The sequence below is a fragment of the Bombina bombina genome, chromosome 1 (assembly GCF_027579735.1).
Source record: "Bombina bombina isolate aBomBom1 chromosome 1, aBomBom1.pri, whole genome shotgun sequence".
Classification (NCBI taxonomy): domain Eukaryota; kingdom Metazoa; phylum Chordata; class Amphibia; order Anura; family Bombinatoridae; genus Bombina; species Bombina bombina.
The window spans coordinates 543964976-543983149 of NC_069499.1; the positions used below are offsets into that span (position 1 = coordinate 543964976).

General features: G+C 42.7%; 1 protein-coding gene across 6 annotated transcripts in view; it reads right to left on the bottom strand.

The window, feature by feature from the left end:
• Positions 1 to 18174, bottom strand: part of NBEAL1 (neurobeachin like 1) — a 759124-nt gene that overhangs the window by 206135 nt on the left and 534815 nt on the right. For all 6 annotated transcript variants that reach the window (XM_053698681.1, XM_053698678.1, XM_053698680.1 and 3 more), the window contains one exon: positions 16054 to 16170. In XM_053698681.1, coding sequence (XP_053554656.1) covers positions 16054 to 16170 — 117 coding nt within the window. The remainder of the gene's footprint in view (positions 1 to 16053; positions 16171 to 18174) is intronic.

Genomic DNA, 18174 nt, shown 5'->3' on the forward strand with positions numbered 1-18174 from the left:
ATTTCCGGATGGAGTTCCCACTCCCCCGGATGAAATGTCTGACGACTCAGAAAATCCGCTTCCCAATTTTCCACTCCTGGGATGTGGATTGCAGACAAGTGGCAGGAGTGAAGCTCCGCCCATTGAATTACTTTGGTCACTTCTTCCATCGCCAGGGAACTCCTTGTTCCCCCCTGATGGTTGATATACGCAACAGTCGTCATGTTGTCTGATTGAAACCTTATGAATTTGGCCTTTGCTAGTTGAGGCCAAGCCTTGAGAGCATTGAATATCGCTCTCAGTACCAGAATGTTTATCGGGAGAAGAGATTCTTCCCAAGACCATAGACCCTGAGCCTTCAGGTGTTTCCAGACCGCGCCCCAGCCCACCAGGCTGGCGTCGGTCGTTACAATGACCCACTCTGGTCTTCTGAAGCTCATCCCTTGGGACAGGTTGTCCAGGGTCAGCCACCAACGGAGTGAATCTCTGGTCCTCTGATCTACTTGGATCGTCGGGGACAAATCTGTATAATCCCCATTCCACTGTCTGAGCATGCACAGTTGTAATGGTCTTAGATGAATTCGCGCAAAAGGAACTATGTCCATTGCCGCAACCATCAAACCTATTACTTCCATGCACTGCGCTATGGAAGGAAGAAGAACAGAATGAAGTACTTGACAAGAGCTTAGAAGTTTTGATTTTCTGGCTTCTGTCAGAAAAATCTTCATTTCCAAGGAGTCTATTATTGTTCCCAAGAAGGGAACTCTTGTTGACGGGAATAGAGAACTTTTTTCTACGTTCACTTTCCACCCGTGAGATCTGAGAAAGGCTAGGACAATGTCCGTATGAGCCTTTGCTTGTGGTAGAGACGACGCTTGAATCAGTATGTCGTCCAAGTAGGGTACTACTGCAATGCCCCTTGGCCTTAGCACCGCTAGAAGGGACCCTAGTACCTTTGTGAAAATTCTTGGAGCAGTGGCTAGTCCGAGTGGAAGTGCCACAAACTGGTAATGCTTGTCCAGAAAGGCGAACCTTAGGAACCGATGATGTTCCTTGTGGATAGGAATATGTAGATACGCATCCTTTAAATCCACCGTGGTCATGAATTGACCTTCCTGGATGGTAGGAAGAATTGTCCGAATGGTTTCCATCTTGAACGATGGGACCTTGAGAAATTTGTTTAGGATCTTGAGATCCAAAATTGGCCTGAATGTTCCCTCTTTTTTGGGAACTATGAACAGATTGGAGTAAAACCCCATCCCTTGTTCTCCTAATGGAACAGGATGAATCACTCCCATTTTTAACAGGTCTTCTACACAATGTAAGAATGCCTGTCTTTTTATTTGGTCTGAAGACAATTGAGACCTGTGGAACCTTCCCCTTGGGGGTAGTTCCTTGAATTCCAGGAGATAACCTTGAGAAACTATTTCTAGCGCCCAAGGATCCTGAACATCTCTTGCCCAAGCCTGAGCGAAGAGAGAGAGTCTGCCCCCACCAGATCCGGTCCCGGATCGGGGGCCAGCATCTCATGCTGTCTTGGTAGCGGTAGCGGGCTTCTTGGCCTGCTTACCTTTGTTCCAGCCTTGCATCGGTCTCCAGGCTGGCTTGGTTTGAGAAGAATTACCCTCTTGCTTAGAGGATGTAGAATTTGAGGCTGGTCCTTTTCACGCGAAAGGGACGAAAATTTGTTTTATTTTTAGCCTTAAAAGACCTATCCTGAGGAAGGGCGTGGCCCTTTCCCCCAGTGATGTCTGAAATAATCTCTTTCAAGTCAGGGCCAAACAGCGTTTTCCCCTTGAAAGGGATGTTAAGCAATCTGTTCTTGGAGGACACATCCGCTGACCAAGACTTCAGCCAAAGCGCTCTGCGCGCCACAATAGCAAAACCTGAATTTTTCGCCGCTAATCTAGCTAATTGCAAAGTGGCGTCTAAGGTAAAAGAGTTAGCCAACTTAAGTGCTTGAACTCTGTCCATAACCTCCTCATAAGAGGATGCTTGATTGAGCGACTTTTCTAGTTCCTCGAACCAGAAACACGCTGCTGTAGTGACAGGAACAATGCATGAAATTGGTTGTAGAAGGTAACCTTGCTGAACAAACATCTTTTTAAGCAAACCCTCTAATTTTTTATCCATAGGATCTTTGAAAGCACAACTATCTTCTATAGGGATAGTGGTGCGTTTGTTTAGAGTAGAAACCGCCCCCTCGACCTTGGGGACTGTCTGCCATAAGTCCTTCCTGGGGTCGACCATAGGAAATAATTTCTTAAATATAGGGGGAGGGACAAAAGGTATGCCGGGCCTTTCCCATTCTTTATTTACAATGTCCGCCACCCGCTTGGGTATAGGAAAAGCTTCGGGGGGCACCGGGACCTCTAGGAACCTGTCCATCTTACATAATTTCTCTGGAATGACCAAATTGTCACAATCATCCAGAGTAGATAACACCTCCTTAAGCAGAGCGCGGAGATGTTCCAATTTAAATTTAAATGTAATAACGTCAGGTTCAGCTTGTTGAGAAAATTTTCCTGAATCTGAAATTTCTCCCTCAGACAAAACCTCCCTAGCCCCTTCAGACTGGTGTAAGGGCATGTCAGAACCATTATCATCAGCGTCCTCATGCTCTTCAGTATCTAAAACAGAGCAGTCGCGCTTTCGCTGATAAGTGGGCATTTTGGCTAAAATGTTTTTAATAGAATTATCCATTACAGCCGTTAATTGTTGCATAGTAAGGAGGATTGGCGCACTAGATTCACTAGGGACCTCCTGAGTGGGCAAGACTGGTGTAGACATAGAAGGAGATGATGCAGTACCATGCTTACTCCCCTCACTTAAGGAATCATTTTGGGCAACATTATTATCAGTGGCATCATTGTCCCTACTTTGTTTGTCACATTCATCACATATATTTAAATGGAGAGGAACCTTGGCTTCCGAACATACAGAACATCGTCTATCTGATAGTTCAGACATGTTAATAGGCATAAACTTGATAACAAAGCACAAAAAACGTTTTAAAATAAAACCATTACTGTCTCTTTAAATTTTAAACTGAACACACTTTTTTACTGAATATACGCAAAAGTATGAAGGAAATGTTCAAAATTTGAAAGCTTTAACTCTTAAAATAACGGAACCGGAGCAGTTTTTACATTTAACCCCTATACAGTCCCTGGTATCTGCTTTGCTGAGACCCAACCAAGCCCAGAGGGGAATACGATACCAAATGACGCCTTCAATAAGCTTTTTCAGTGGATCTGAGCTCCTCACACATGCATCTGCATGCCTTGCTTCTCAAAAACAACTGCGCATTAGTGGCGCGAAAATGAGGCTCTGCCTATGACTAGAAAAGGCCCCCAGTGAAAAAGGTGTCCAATACAGTGCCTGCCGTTTTTTTAATAAAATTCCCAAGATTAAAATAACTCTCCAAAGTTATAAACCAATAAATATGCTTATAAAGTAATCGTTTTGGCCCAGAAAAATGTCTACCAGTCTTTAAAGCCCTTGTGAAGCCCTTTTATTCTTATATTGAAAATTAAGAAAATGGCTTACCGGATCCCATAGGGAAAATGACAGCTTCCAGCATTACCAAGTCTTGTTAGAAATGTGTCATACCTCAAGCAGCCAAAGTCTGCTCACTGTTTCCCCCAACTGAAGTTAATTCCTCTCAACAGTCCTGTGTGGAAACAGCCATCGATTTTAGTAACGGTTGCTAAAATCATTTTCCTCTTACAAACAGAAATCTTCATCTCTTTTCTGTTTCAGAGTAAATAGTACATACCAGCACTATTTTAAAATAACAAACTCTTGATAGAAGAATAAAAACTACATTTAAACACCAAAAAACTCTGAGCCATCTCCGTGGAGATGTTGCCTGTGCAACGGCAAAGAGAATGACTGGGGAAGGCGGAGCCTAGGAGGGATCATGTGACCAGCTTTGCTGGGCTCTTTGCCATTTCCTGTTGGGGAAGAGAATATCCCACAAGTAAGGATGACGCCGTGGACCGGACACACCTATGTTGGAGAAACCCAGGTTTAGTACGCAGTACTACCTTGTCTGAACGAAAGATCAGATAAGGAGAATCACAATGTAAGGCAGATAACTCAGAGACTCTTCGAGCCGAGGAAATAGCCATCAAAAACAAAACCTTCCAAGATAAAAGCTTAATATCAATGGAATGAAGGGGTTCAAACGGAACACCCTGAAGAACTTTAAGAACCAAGTTTAAGCTCCACGGAGGAGCAACAGCTTTAAACACAGGCTTAATTCTAGCCAAAGCCTGACAAAAGGCCTGGACGTCTGGATTCTCTGTCAGACGTTTGTGTAAAAGAATAGACAGAGCTGAAATCTGTCCCTTTAGCGAACTAGCGGATAAACCCTTTTCTAAACCCTCTTGTAGAAAAGCCAATATCCTAGGAATCCTAACCTTACTCCATGAGTAACTCTTGGATTCGCACCAATATAAATATTTACGCCATATCTTATGGTAAATTTTTCTGGTCATAGGTTTCCGAGCCCGTATTAATGTATCAATAACCGAATCCGAAAACCCACGCTTTGATAGAATCAAGCGTTCAATTTCCAGGCAGTCAGCCTCAGAGAAATTAGGTTTGGATGGTTGAAAGGACCCTGAAGTAGAAGGTCCTGCCTCAGAGGAAGAGACCATGGTGGACAGGACGACATGTTCACTAGGTCTGCATACCAGGTCCTGCGTGGCCACGCAGGCGCTATCAGAATTACTGATGCCCTCTCCTGTTTGATCCTGGCAATCAGTCGAGGTAGCAACGGAAATGGTGGAAACACATAAGCTATGTTGAAAACCCAAGGGGCTGCTAATGCATCTACCAGCACCGCTCCCGGGTCCCTGGACCTGGATCCGTAACAAGGAAGCTTCGCGTTCTGGCGAGATGCCATGAGATCCAGATCCGGTTCGCCCCAACGACGAATCAGTTGAGCAAATACCTCCGGGTGAAGTTCCCACTCTCCCGGATGAAAATTCTGGCGACTTAGGAAATCCGCCTCCCAGTTCTCTACGCCTGGGATGTAAATCGCTGACAGGTGGCAAGAGTGAGACTCTGCCCAGCGAATTATCTTTGAGACTTCCAACATCGCTAGGGAACTCCTGGTTCCCCCTTGATGATTGATGTAAGCCACAGTCGTGATATTGTCCGACTGAAATCTGATGAACCTCAGTCTTGCTAACTGAGGCCAAGCTAGAAGAGCATTGAATATTGCTCTTAATTCTAGAATGTTTATTGGAAGGAGTTTCTCCTCCTGAGTCCACGAACCCTGAGCTTTCAGGGAATTCCAGACTGCTCCCCAGCCTAGAAGGCTGGCATCCGTTGTTACAATCGTCCAATCTGGTCTGCGAAAGGTCATTCCTTTGGACAGATGAACCGGTGACAACCACCAGAGAAGAGAATCTCTGGTCTCCTGGTCCAGATTTAGCAAAGGGGACAGATCCGAGTAATCCCCGTTCCATTGACTGAGCATGCATAGTTGCAGCGGTCTGAGATGCAGGCGCGCAAATAGCACTATGTCCATTGCCGCAACCATTAAGCCGATTACCTCCATGCACTGAGCTACTGATGGGCTTGGAATGGAATGAAGGACACGGCAAGCATTGAGAATCTTTGATAACTTGGACTCCGTCAGGTAAATCTTCATCTCTACAGAATCTATAAGAGTCCCTAGAAAAGGGACCCTTGTGAGTGGTAACAGAGAACTCTTTTCCACGTTCACTTTCCACCCATGCGACCTCAGAAATGCAAGAACTATCTCTGTATGAGACTTTGCATTCTGAAAACTTGATGCTTGTATCAGAATGTCGTCTAGGTACGGAGCCACCGCTACGCCTCGTGGTCTTAGTACCGCCAGAAGTGAGCCCAGAACCTTCGTAAAAATTCTCGGGGCCGTGGCTAACCCAAAGGGAAGAGCCACAAACTGGTAATGCCTGTCTAGAAAGGCAAACCTTAGGTACCGATAATGATCTTTGTGAATCGGTATGTGAAGGTAAGCATCCTTTAAGTCCACTGTGGTCATGTATTGACCCTCTTGGATCATGGGTAGGATGGTTCGAATGGTTTCCATCTTGAACGATGGTACCCTTAGGAATTTGTTTAAGATCTTTAAGTCCAAGATTGGTATGAAGGTTCCCTCTTTTTTGGGAACCACAAATAGATTTGAGTAAAAACATAATTTATGCTTACCTGATAAATTTATTTCTCTTGTAGTGTATCCAGTCCACGGATCATCCATTACTTATGGGATATTAACTCCTCCCCAACAGGAAGTGCAAGAGGATTCACCCAGCAGAGCTGCTATATAGCTCCTCCCCTAACTGCCATTACCAGTCATTCGACCGAAAACATGCAGAGAAAGGAAAACCATAGGGTGCAGTGGTGACTGTAGTTTAATGGAAAAATTACCTGCCTTAAAGTGACAGGGCGGGCCGTGGACTGGATACACTACAAGAGAAATAAATTTATCAGGTAAGCATAAATTATGTTTTCTCTTGTTAAGTGTATCCAGTCCACGGATCATCCATTACTTATGGGATACCAATACCAAAGCTAAAGTACACGGATGACGGGAGGGACAGGCAGGCTCTTTATACGGAAGGAACCACTGCCTGAAGAACCTTTCTCCCAAAAACAGCCTCCGAAGAAGCAAAAGTGTCAAATTTGTAAAATTTGGAAAAAGTATGAAGAGAAGACCAAGTTGCAGCCTTGCAAATCTGTTCAACAGAAGCCTCATTCTTAAAGGCCCAAGTGGAAGCCACAGCTCTAGTAGAATGTGCTGTAATTCTTTCAGGAGGCTGCTGTCCAGCAGTCTCATAGGCTAACCGTATTATGCTACGAAGCCAAAAGGAGAGAGAGGTAGCCGAAGCTTTTTGACCTCTCCTCTGACCAGAATAAACGACAAACAGGGAAGACGTTTGTCGAAAATCCTTAGTTGCCTGTAGATAAAATTTCAGGGCACGGACTACATCGAGATTGTGTAGCAGACGTTCCTTTTTCGAAGAAGGTTTAGGACACAAAGATGGAACCACAATCTCTTGATTGATATTCCTGTTAGTGACCACCTTAGGTAGGAACCCAGGTTTAGTACGCAGAACTACCTTGTCTGAATGAAAAATCAGATAAGGAGAATCACAATGTAAGGCAGATAACTCAGAGACTCTTCGAGCCGAGGAAATCGCCATTAAAAACAGAACTTTCCAAGATAACAACTTGATATCAATGGAATGAAGGGGTTCAAACGGAACCCCCTGTAAAACATTAAGAACCAAGTTCAAACTCCATGGTGGAGCAACAGTTTTAAACACAGGCTTAATCCTAGCTAAAGCCTGACAAAAAGCTTGAACGTCCGGAACTTCTGACAGACGTTTGTGTAAAAGAATGGACAGAGCTGAAATCTGTCCCTTTAAGGAACTAGCGGATAAACCCTTTTCTAAACCTTCTTGTAGAAAAGACAATATCCTCGGAATCCTAACCTTACTCCATGAGTAACTCTTGGATTCGCACCAATATAAGTATTTGCGCCATATCTTATGGTAAATCTTTCTGGTAACAGGCTTCCTAGCCTGTATTAAGGTATCAATAACTGACTCAGAAAAACCACGTTTTGATAAAATCAAGCGTTCAATTTCCAAGCAGTCAGCTTCAGAGAAATAAGATTTTGATGTTTGAAGGGACCCTGGATCAGAAGGTCCTGTTTCAGAGGTAGCGACCAAGGTGGACAGGATGACATGTCCACTAGATCTGCATACCAAGTCCTGCGTGGCCATGCAGGCGCTATTAGAATCACTGATGCTCTCTCCTGTTTGATTCTGGCAATCAATCGAGGAAGCATCGGGAAGGGTGGAAACACATAAGCCATCCCGAAGGTCCAAGGTGCTGTCAAAGCATCTATCAGAACCGCTCCCGGATCCCTGGATCTGGACCCGTAACGAGGAAGCTTGGCGTTCTGTCGAGACGCCATGAGATCTATCTCTGGTTTGCCCCAACGTCGAAGTATTTGGGCAAACACCTCCGGATGAAGTTCCCACTCCCCCGGATGAAAAGTCTGACGACTTAAGAAATCCGCCTCCCAGTTCTCCACTCCCGGGATGTGGATTGCTGACAGGTGGCAAGAGTGAGACTCTGCCCAGCGAATTATCTTTGATACTTCCATCATTGCTAGGGAGCTTCTTGTCCCTCCCTGATGGTTGATGTAAGCTACAGTCGTGATGTTGTCCGACTGAAACCTGATGAACCCCCGAGTTGTTAACTGGGGCCAAGCCAGAAGGGCATTGAGAACTGCTCTCAATTCCAGAATATTTATTGGTAGGAGACTCTCCTCCTGATTCCATTGTCCCTGAGCCTTCAGAGAATTCCAGACAGTGCCCCAACCTAGTAGGCTGGCGTCTGTTGTTACAATTGTCCAGTCCGGCCTGCTGAATGGCATCCCCCTGGACAGATGTGGCCGAGAAAGCCACCATAGAAGAGAATTTCTGGTCTCTTGATCCAGATTCAGAGTAGGGGACAAGTCTGAGTAATCCCCATTCCACTGACTTAGCATGCACAATTGCAGCGGTCTGAGATGTAGGCGTGCAAAGGGTACTATGTCCATTGCTGCTACCATTAAGCCGATCACCTCCATGCATTGAGCTACTGACGGGTGTTGAATGGAATGAAGGACACGGCATGCATTTTGAAGCTTTGTTAACCTGTCTTCTGTCAGGTAAATCTTCATTTCTACAGAATCTATAAGAGTCCCCAAGAAGGGAACTCTTGTGAGTGGAAAGAGAGAACTCTTCTTTTCGTTCACCTTCCATCCATGCGACCTTAGAAATGCCAGTACTAACTCTGTATGAGACTTGGCAGTTTGAAAGCTTGAAGCTTGTATCAGAATGTCGTCTAGGTACGGAGCTACCGCAATTCCTCGCGGTCTTAGTACCGCCAGAAGAGCACCCAGAACCTTTGTGAAGAATCTCAGAGCCGTAGCCAATCCGAATGGAAGAGCTACAAACTGGTAATGCCTGTCTAGAAAGGCAAACCTTAGATACCGGTAATGATCTTTGTGAATCGGTATGTTAAGGTAAGCATCCTTTAAATCCACTGTGGTCATGTACTGACCCTTTTGGATCATGGGTAAAATTGTCCGAATAGTTTCCATTTTGAACGATGGAACTCTTAGGAATTTGTTTAGGATCTTTAAATCCAAGATTGGCCTGAAAGTTCCCTCTTTTTTGGGAACCACAAACAGATTTGAGTAAAACCCTTGTCCTTGTTCCGACCGCGGAACCGGATGGATCACTCCCATTAATAAAAGATCTTGTACGCAGCGTAGAAACGCCTCTTTCTTTATTTGGTTTGTTGACAACCTTGACAGATGAAATCTCCCTCTTGGGGGAGAGAATTTGAAGTCTAGAAGGTATCCCTGAGATATGATCTCTAACGCCCAGGGATCCTGGACATCTCTTGCCCAAGCCTGGGCGAAGAGAGAAAGTCTGCCCCCCACTAGATCCGTTCCCGGATCGGGGGCCCTCGATTCATGCTGTCTTAGGGGCAGCAGCAGGTTTCCTGGCCTGCTTGCCCTTGTTCCAGGACTGGTTAGGTCTCCAGCCTTGTCTGTAGCGAGCAACAGCTCCTTCCTGTTTTGGTGCAGAGGAAGTTGATGCTGCTCCTGCTTTGAAATTACGAAAGGAACGAAAATTAGACTGTCTAGCCTTAGGTTTGGCTCTGTCTTGAGGCAGGGCATGGCCTTTACCTCCTGTAATGTCAGCGATAAGTTATAGCATCAAATCTTTGTAAAAAACACAATTTTAGCAAAGGATTGCTCCTCCCATTAGCAAAGGATAACTAACCCTGATAACAGAAAAAAAAAAAAAAATACAGAAATAAACGTTTTTTTATCACAGTCAACTACAATCTCACAGCTCTGCTGTGAGTGATTACCTCCCTCAAAACAAGTTTTGAAGACCCCTGAGTTCTGTAGAGATGAACCGGATCATGCAGGGAAGACAATAAACTTCTGACTGAATTTTTTGATGCGTAGCAAAAGCGCCAAAAAAGGCCCCTCCCCCTCACACATAACAGTGAGAGAGATCAGTAAACTGTCATAAATTAAATAAAACGACTGCCAAGTGGAAAAAAATAGTGCCCAAAACATTTTTTCACCCAGTACCTCAGAAAATTAAACGATTTTACATGCCAGCAAAAAACGTTTAACATTAATAAATTGAGTGTTATTAAAAAGCCTGTTGCTAGTCCCTGCAAATTAGGCTAAAGTTTTATGCATACAGTATAATTCCAGTGAAGTGCCATTCCCCAGAATACTGAAGTGTAAAATATACATACATGACAGCCTGATACCAGTTGCTGCTACTGCATTTAAGGCTGAGTTTACATTATATCGGTATGGCAGAATTTTCTCATCAATTCCATTGTCAGAAAATAATAAGCTGCTACATACCTCTTTGCAGATTAATCTGCCCGCTGTCCCCTGATCTGAAGTTTACCTCTCCTCAGATGGCCGAGAAACAGCAATATGATCTTAACTACTCCGGCTAAAATCATAGAAAAACTCAGGTAGATTCTTCTTCAAATTCTACCAGAGAAGGAATAACACACTCCGGTGCTATTATAAAATAACAAACTTTTGATTGAAGGTATGAAACTAAGTATAATCACCACAGTCCTCTCACACATCCTATCTATTCGTTGGGTGCAAGAGAATGACTGGTAATGGCAGTTAGGGGAGGAGCTATATAGCAGCTCTGCTGGGTGAATCCTCTTGCACTTCCTGTTGGGGAGGAGTTAATATCCCATAAGTAATGGATGATCCGTGGACTGGATACACTTAACAAGAGAAATCCTTGTCCCTGTTCCGATCGCGGAACTGAGTGGATCACTCCCATGATTAAGAGGTCTTGTACACATTGTAGAAATGCCTCTCTCTTTACTAGGTTTGTTGATAACCTCGAAAGATGGAACCTCCCTTGTGGAGGAGAGGTTTTGAAATCCAGAAGGTATCCCTGAGATATAATCTTCAACGTCCAGGGATCCTGCACATCTCTTGCCCAAGCCTGGGCGAAGAGAGAAAGTCTGCCCCCCACTAAATCCGTCTCCGGATAGGGGGCCCTGTCTTCATGCTGTCTTAGGGGCGGAAGTGGGCTTTCTGGCCTGCTTGCCCTTGTTCCATGACTGGTTGCCTTTCCAACCCTGTCTGTAACGAGCAGCAGTTCCTTCCTGTTTTGGAGCGGAGGAAGTTGATGCTGCTCCTGCCTTGAAGTTACGAAAGGCACGAAAATTAGACTGTTTGGCCTTTGGCTTGGCCCTGTCCTGAGGAAGGGCGTGGCCCTTACCTCCCGTAATGTCAGCAATAATTTCCTTCAAGCCGGGCCCGAATAAGGTCTGCCCTTTGAAAGGAATGTTAAGTAGCTTAGACTTGGAAGTTACATCCGCTGACCAGGATTTAAGCCAGAGCGCCCTGCGCGCCTGTATGGCGAATCCGGAATTTTTAGCCGTAAGTTTGGTTAGATGTACTACGGCATCTGAAACAAACGCATTAGCTTGCTTAAGGGTTCTAACTCTGCGCAAAGCCTCATCCAATGGCTCTGTGCGAATCGCCTCTTCCAGAGACTCAAACCAGAATGCCGCTGCAGCCGTGACAGGCGCAATGCATGCAAGAGGCTGCAAAATAAAACCCTGTTGAACAAACATTTTCTTAAGATAACCCTCAAACTTTTTATCCATTGGATCTGAGAAAGCACAGCTATCCTCCACCGGGATAGTGGTACGCTTGGCTAAAGTAGAAACTGCTCCCTCCACCTTAGGGACCGTCTGCCATAAGTCTCGTGTGGTGGCGTCTACAGGAAACATTTTTCTGAATATCGGGGGAGGGGAAAAAGGCACACCGGGTCTATCCCACTCCTTACTAATAATTTCTGTAAGTCTTTTTGGTATAGGAAAGACGTCAGTACACACCGGTACCGCATAGTATCTATCCAACTTACATAATTTCTCTGGGATTCCACCGTGTCGCAATCGTTCAGAGCCGCTAATACCTCCCCTAGTAACACATGGAGGTTCTCAAGCTTAAATTTAAAATTTGAAATTTCTGAATCTGGTCTCCCCGGATCAGAACCGTCACCGACAGAATGAAGCTCACCGTCCTCATGTTCTGCAAATTGTGACGCAGTATCAGACATGGCTCTCGTGTCATCAGCGCGCTCTGTCCTTAACCCAGAGCTATCGCGCTTGCCCCTCAATTCGGGCATATTATATAATACTTCTTTCATAACATTAGCCATATCATGTAAAGTGATTTGTAAGGGCCTAGATGTACTAGGCGTCTCAATTCTACGCATCTCCCGAGCGGGAGACGCAGGTACTGACACGTGAGGAGAGTTAGGCGGCATAACTTCCCCCTCGTTGTCTGGTGAAAGTTTCTCTATCGGTACAGATCGACTTTTATTCAAAGCAATATCAATACAATTGGTACACATCGTTCTATTGGGCTCCACATTGGCTTTTGAACATGATGAACAAACAGTTTCCTCTGAATCAGACATGTTTAAACAGATTTAGCAATGAAACTAGCAAGCTTGGAAATCACTTTCAATAAGTTTACAAGCAATATAAAAAACGCTGCAGCGCTTTAAAAATACAGATAGAATTAAAACAATTCTTAACAAGAAGTGTAAAATCAGCAGAGGATTGCACCCATTAGCAATAGGATGATTAACCCCTCAATACCCAAAACGGATAAAACGGATATCAATTAAGATTTAGCGCTTTTAATCACAGTCAAGCACACTGTCACAGATCTGCTGTGACTGATTACCTCCCTCAAAATGACTTTTGCAGACCCCTGTACTCTCTTGAGACGTCCTGGATCAAAGAGGAAGAAGCAGGAAGACTGTGATAGAATTTTAACTGCGCAACAAGGCGCTAAAACAAGGTCCCTCCCACTCCTATCACAACAGTGGGAGCCCTGATATAACGGTTTCCATGCAGAAATATGTCAGCCATGTGGAAAAAAATCATGCCCAAAGAGATTTATCACCAAAGTACCTCACAAAAACGAATAACATGCCAGTAAACGTTTTATTAAAAAATAACATTTTCCAATGTCATGCAAAGTTATCACTAAGCCTGCTACCAGTCACTACCACTGCAGATAAGGCTTAAGTATTATTTCAGTTTTAACAGTATTTTCTCAGTCAAATTCTAGTCTCTAGAAAATAACTTGACTGCGCATACATTTATCAGCCTGATACCAGTTGCCACTACTGCATTTAAGGCTGTACTTACATCATACGGTAACAGCAGTATTTTCTTAGTCAATTCCATTCCCAGAAAATAAAGTACTGCACATACCTCATTTGCGGAGGACCCCGCATGCTATTCCCCGTTTCTGAAGTTACCCCACTCCTCAGAATGTCGAGAACAGCCAGTGGATCTTAGTTACGCCTGCTAAGATCATAGAAAAAAAACGCAGGCAGTTTCTTCTTCCAAATACTGCCTGAGATAGAAAAACAGCACACACCGGTGCCATTTAAAATAACAAACTTTTGATTGAAGAATAGTTAAGTAAAAACTCCAGCTCCTCTCGCGACCTCCTTCTTTGTTGAGGGTTGCAAGAGAATGACTGGGTATGACATGTGAGGGGAGGAGCTATATAGCAGCTCTGCTTGGGTGATCCTCTTGCAACTTCCTGTTGGGAAGGAGAATATATCCCATAAGTAATGGATGACCCGTGGACTGAACACACTTAACAAGAGAAAGTTAAGCCATGTGTGCCCTTAATAAAGCTGCCCAAAACGTTATTGCCCACAAAAACGTTAAAGCACTCCCAAGTCAAAAAACATTTGCTCCCAAACAGTTGTAACTCAGTGTCAACCATATTAGTAATTGGCCCCATATGCAAGCTAAGTAATGCCCTTCTTTTAGCTCTAGGATTACTGCTTACCCTTACCCTCCTGGGTATAATGTCAGCCTTTCTGAAATACACAGTCTCTCCAAAAAAATATGACTGAACATACCTCATTGCTGCATAGCATGAAACCGTTCCTTACACTGAAGTTTCCTGTACTCCTCAGCCTCTGTGGGAACAGCAATGGACCTTAGTTACAAATGCTAAGATCATCATCCACCAGGCAGCAGTCTTCATCCATCTGCTGCCTGAAAGTAAATAGTACACACCGGTACCATTTAAAATAAACTCTTGCTTGAAGAAATTAAAAACTAATATTTTATCACCTCTTTCACTTTACCCTTCCTAGTACTTAGAGTAGGCAAAGAGAATGACTGGGGGGTGGAGCTAAGGGAGGAGCTAAATAGACAGCTCTGCTGTGGTGCTCTTTGCCACTTCCTGTTAGCAGGAGGATAAAATCCCACAAGTAAAGGATGAATCCGTGGACTCGTCTTACCTTTATAGAAGAAAGGGGAGCTACGTCCTAAGCTCTGGTACCTGACAACAGGGCACCCAGAAAATTGGAAAACCCTGGGAGCTAGACATAAAATAGTGCTACAAACAGATAATGTCTGCCCAGGCAAGTAAAACAATTAAATTGATAATGCTCTTTGTGAATAGGAATGGATAGGAAAACATCCTTTAATGTCTATGGTTGTCTTAAAATTACTTAGTAGGACTGACAAAAGGGAAAATCTGATAGTTTCCTTACTGAATGAAGCAACCCTAACAACTTGGTTAAGGTTTCCGGGTCTAGAATGGGTCTGAAGTTTTCCTCTTCTTAATACCTTAGATACATTTAAAAATGGTTTAGATACATTTCTGGCTATAAACACAATTCGAGGATATGATTGCTTGTGTTAAATGAGTCATATTTTTTAAAGGGATTAATTTAAGCTCAACTGGAGCTTTTTGCAAGTATATTAAGATTTGTATAGGTTGAACTCGATGGACTTCTGTCTTTTTTCAACCTCATCTACTATGTAGCAAATCACATTATACTAAAAAGCTAAACAGTAATATGATAGGAGCACTGCGACCCATGTAACCCAAAATAAGATGCACCAGAGCTATAGGGAGAGGAAGACTGGACAACTGAATAAATACACATCACAAGAGGGCAGTCAGCTCAGGTAAAGATCCTGTACAAAGGATGGCTGAAATACCCTAAGCATACAGCATGACAGCTCTATCAAGGTACACACTACCTTTAGGCAACATGCAGCAAATGACACCCTAGAAAGTATGGCAAAAGCTCTGCCAAGGAACCAAATCCATACTCTTTTGTAAAATGTGGCGTCTTCATGAGTTGGCTAGACTCGGGAACCAAAAGTTCTGTAGCAGTGGTTACTATAGGTAAAATCTCAAACATATTACATAAAATTGCTATACAAAAATGCAGCAACAGCAATTTTTATGAGGTACTGAATTTTAGTGTATGTATCACACCTGCACATTTGCGGAGAGTCTGCAAAAGTAGCAATTCCTTATTGTTAATCCCTAGACACGCCAGATAGGAGCAGATGACCATAATTTCTATAATACTGTTACCTATGTCACATAGACACCAGTGTTATAGCCCTGCATCCCCAACCCTAAACTGTTCTCCACACAATAAACAAGTGGTTTACTTGGTCCCAAGAACTAGATCAAACTGCCCATTCACAATTATGATTGGTTCAAATATTTAACTATTAATAATTAATTCACTAACATATTTCTTTCTTCTGAATGGGAAAAAACACTGGAGGAGGTCCAGGCCTAATTGAGGGACAGAGGAAAACAGACCTGTTGCTCATGGCCAGGAAGAAGCTGAAGAATGAACTTTTAGCCAAAATGAAGGTAGTTTATATTTTTTATTAAGGCCTGTCCATTTACTTATCTTTTTATAGGAAGCTACATGTTAATGGAGTCTGCCATGGATTTTAGGGTGTGGGAATGTAAAGGTGGAAGTTATTGCTGATGTGATTGCGTGAAGAGAGATGTTTGGGGAAATGCCAGATTGCAAATGGTTAATAACAGTTCTAGGGTGTTTAATCAGCCTTGATTCAGAATTTATGATAAGACAAGAGCATTAGAAAATACAGAAAACAAAGCAGACAATATTCAGTTACCTTTATGAAGAATGATTTCAGTTCAGTCAAGTTTTGGAATAAATTCAAGGTTGCATTATCTAGCTTGGCCTGTTTCAGCAAAACCTCTTCGGAAGAAAGACGCACTGGATGTGGCTCCTGTGACAACATGGGAAACAAGCTTTGTAAATGCAAAATATGGTGTAAGTTAAATATAAAAGTTTAATGTTTTTTTTTAAAGAGCCATATGCATGAAGCAGACACTCTGCACACTATTCATGTCCTAAATACATTGGTCAGCCACACTCCCACAAAATATAATTTTTTATTTAATTTTTTTTAAGTGTACTGTCCTCTCCCCATTTTTTTATGCATGCATTTATTAGTGGTCACCTTTCACCATCTACCGGGTTCAGCCATAGGTAACATTTCTAATTATTACATAATTGTTTAAAAACAATTATTTAGAAATATGAAAATAGTACCCAGTGTCTAAAATCCCTTCAAATAACAACATTTATGCTTACATGATAAATTAATTTCTTTCATGATGGTGAGAGTCCACAAGTTATCCAAGAAATCCCTACCACTTTCCCATTATTCCTTAGTTATACATATAGCTAAGAGAATGGAGAAAATAAGAAAAAAGGAAACGAAACCAGGGTAAAAGAAAAGCAAACTGGTACTGCCCCTAACTGTTATGGGAAAAAACAAGGTAAGCATACATTTTGCTTTCTTTCATAAGATGGTAAGAGTCTACAAGTCATCAAATGTGGGATCCTATACCAAAGCTGTGAAGTTCACGAGACCACCATAAAATAGGGAGGGAAAACAGTTAAGACAGGTAGCGGTATTAGACAAGCACTGCAGCCTGCAGAACTTTCTTACCAAAAGCAGTCTCAGAAGAGGCAAACATGCCAAAATGGTAGAATTTAAAGTTAAAGTCTACCATGTTGATTCTAGTAGCTTTCTGTCCCTCATGGAGGACCTGAGAAATGGATAAACAGGGAAGAAGAAATTCTTAATTCTTTAATGGCTTGAAGATAAAATTTCAAGGCCCAAAATGCTTTCAAGTTAAGAAGTGATCTCTCTTAAAGGGACACTGAACCCAAATTTTTTATTTTGTGATTCAGACAGAGCATGCAATTTTAAGCAACTTTCTAATTTACTCCTATTAGCAAATGTTCTTCATTATCTTTGTATCTTTATTTGAAAAGCAAGAATGTAAGTTTAGATGCCGGCCTATTTTTGGTGAACAACCTGGGTTGTAGTTGCCGATTTGTGGATAAATTCATCCACCAATAAACAAGTGCTGTCCAGGGTTCTGGACTTTTTCTTTCAAATAAAGATAGCAAGAGAACAAAGAAAATTTGATCATAGGAGTAAATAAGAAAGTTGCTTAAAATTGCATGCTCTATCTGAATCACGAAAGAAAAAATTAGGGTTCAGTATCCCTTTAACCGTTTTTTTTTGTTTATTTTATTTTTTTTGCGCTGAACATAGAGATGGAACTAAAATTTCCTAATTGATGTTTTCAGAAGTAACAACGTTAGGAAGGAAAGTGTAAGTTTGTTCTTAAAACTTCTTTATCCTGATAAAAATCAGATAAGGAGAATCACAAGATCACTCTTACTTTTCTGGTGAGGAAATGGCTGAGAGAAAGAAAACCTTTCAAAACAACAGTAGAATATGTATATAGGTTTAAACAGCTGAGCCAGAAGAAACCCTCAAACCCAAGTTAATATTTCACAGAGGGGAAGCAGGCCTGATAACTGGTTTTATCCTGACCAAATCTTGAACAAAGGCTTGAATGTCAGGAAGCCTCGATATTTTCTTGTGATACAAGAAACATTTTGCCTTTAAGGGAACTGGCTGAAACCCTTATCCAGATAATCCTGCAAAAAAAGAAATAAGGAACTACTGCCGAGCCCTGAGCTCTCACTATGGACAAAAGAGCTTCAAAAAAAGCTTTGAAAAGATTCTTGGGGCTGGTGCCAGACCAAATGGGAGAAGGACACGTTGGTAATGCCTGTTAAGAAAGGAAAATCTGAAAAAATGGTATGATCCCTGTGAATAAGGAATGCAGATAGGCATTTTTCAAGTCTATGGTAGACATAAATTCACCCTCCTGCACTGAAAGTAAGACAGTGTGAATGAAAAAGG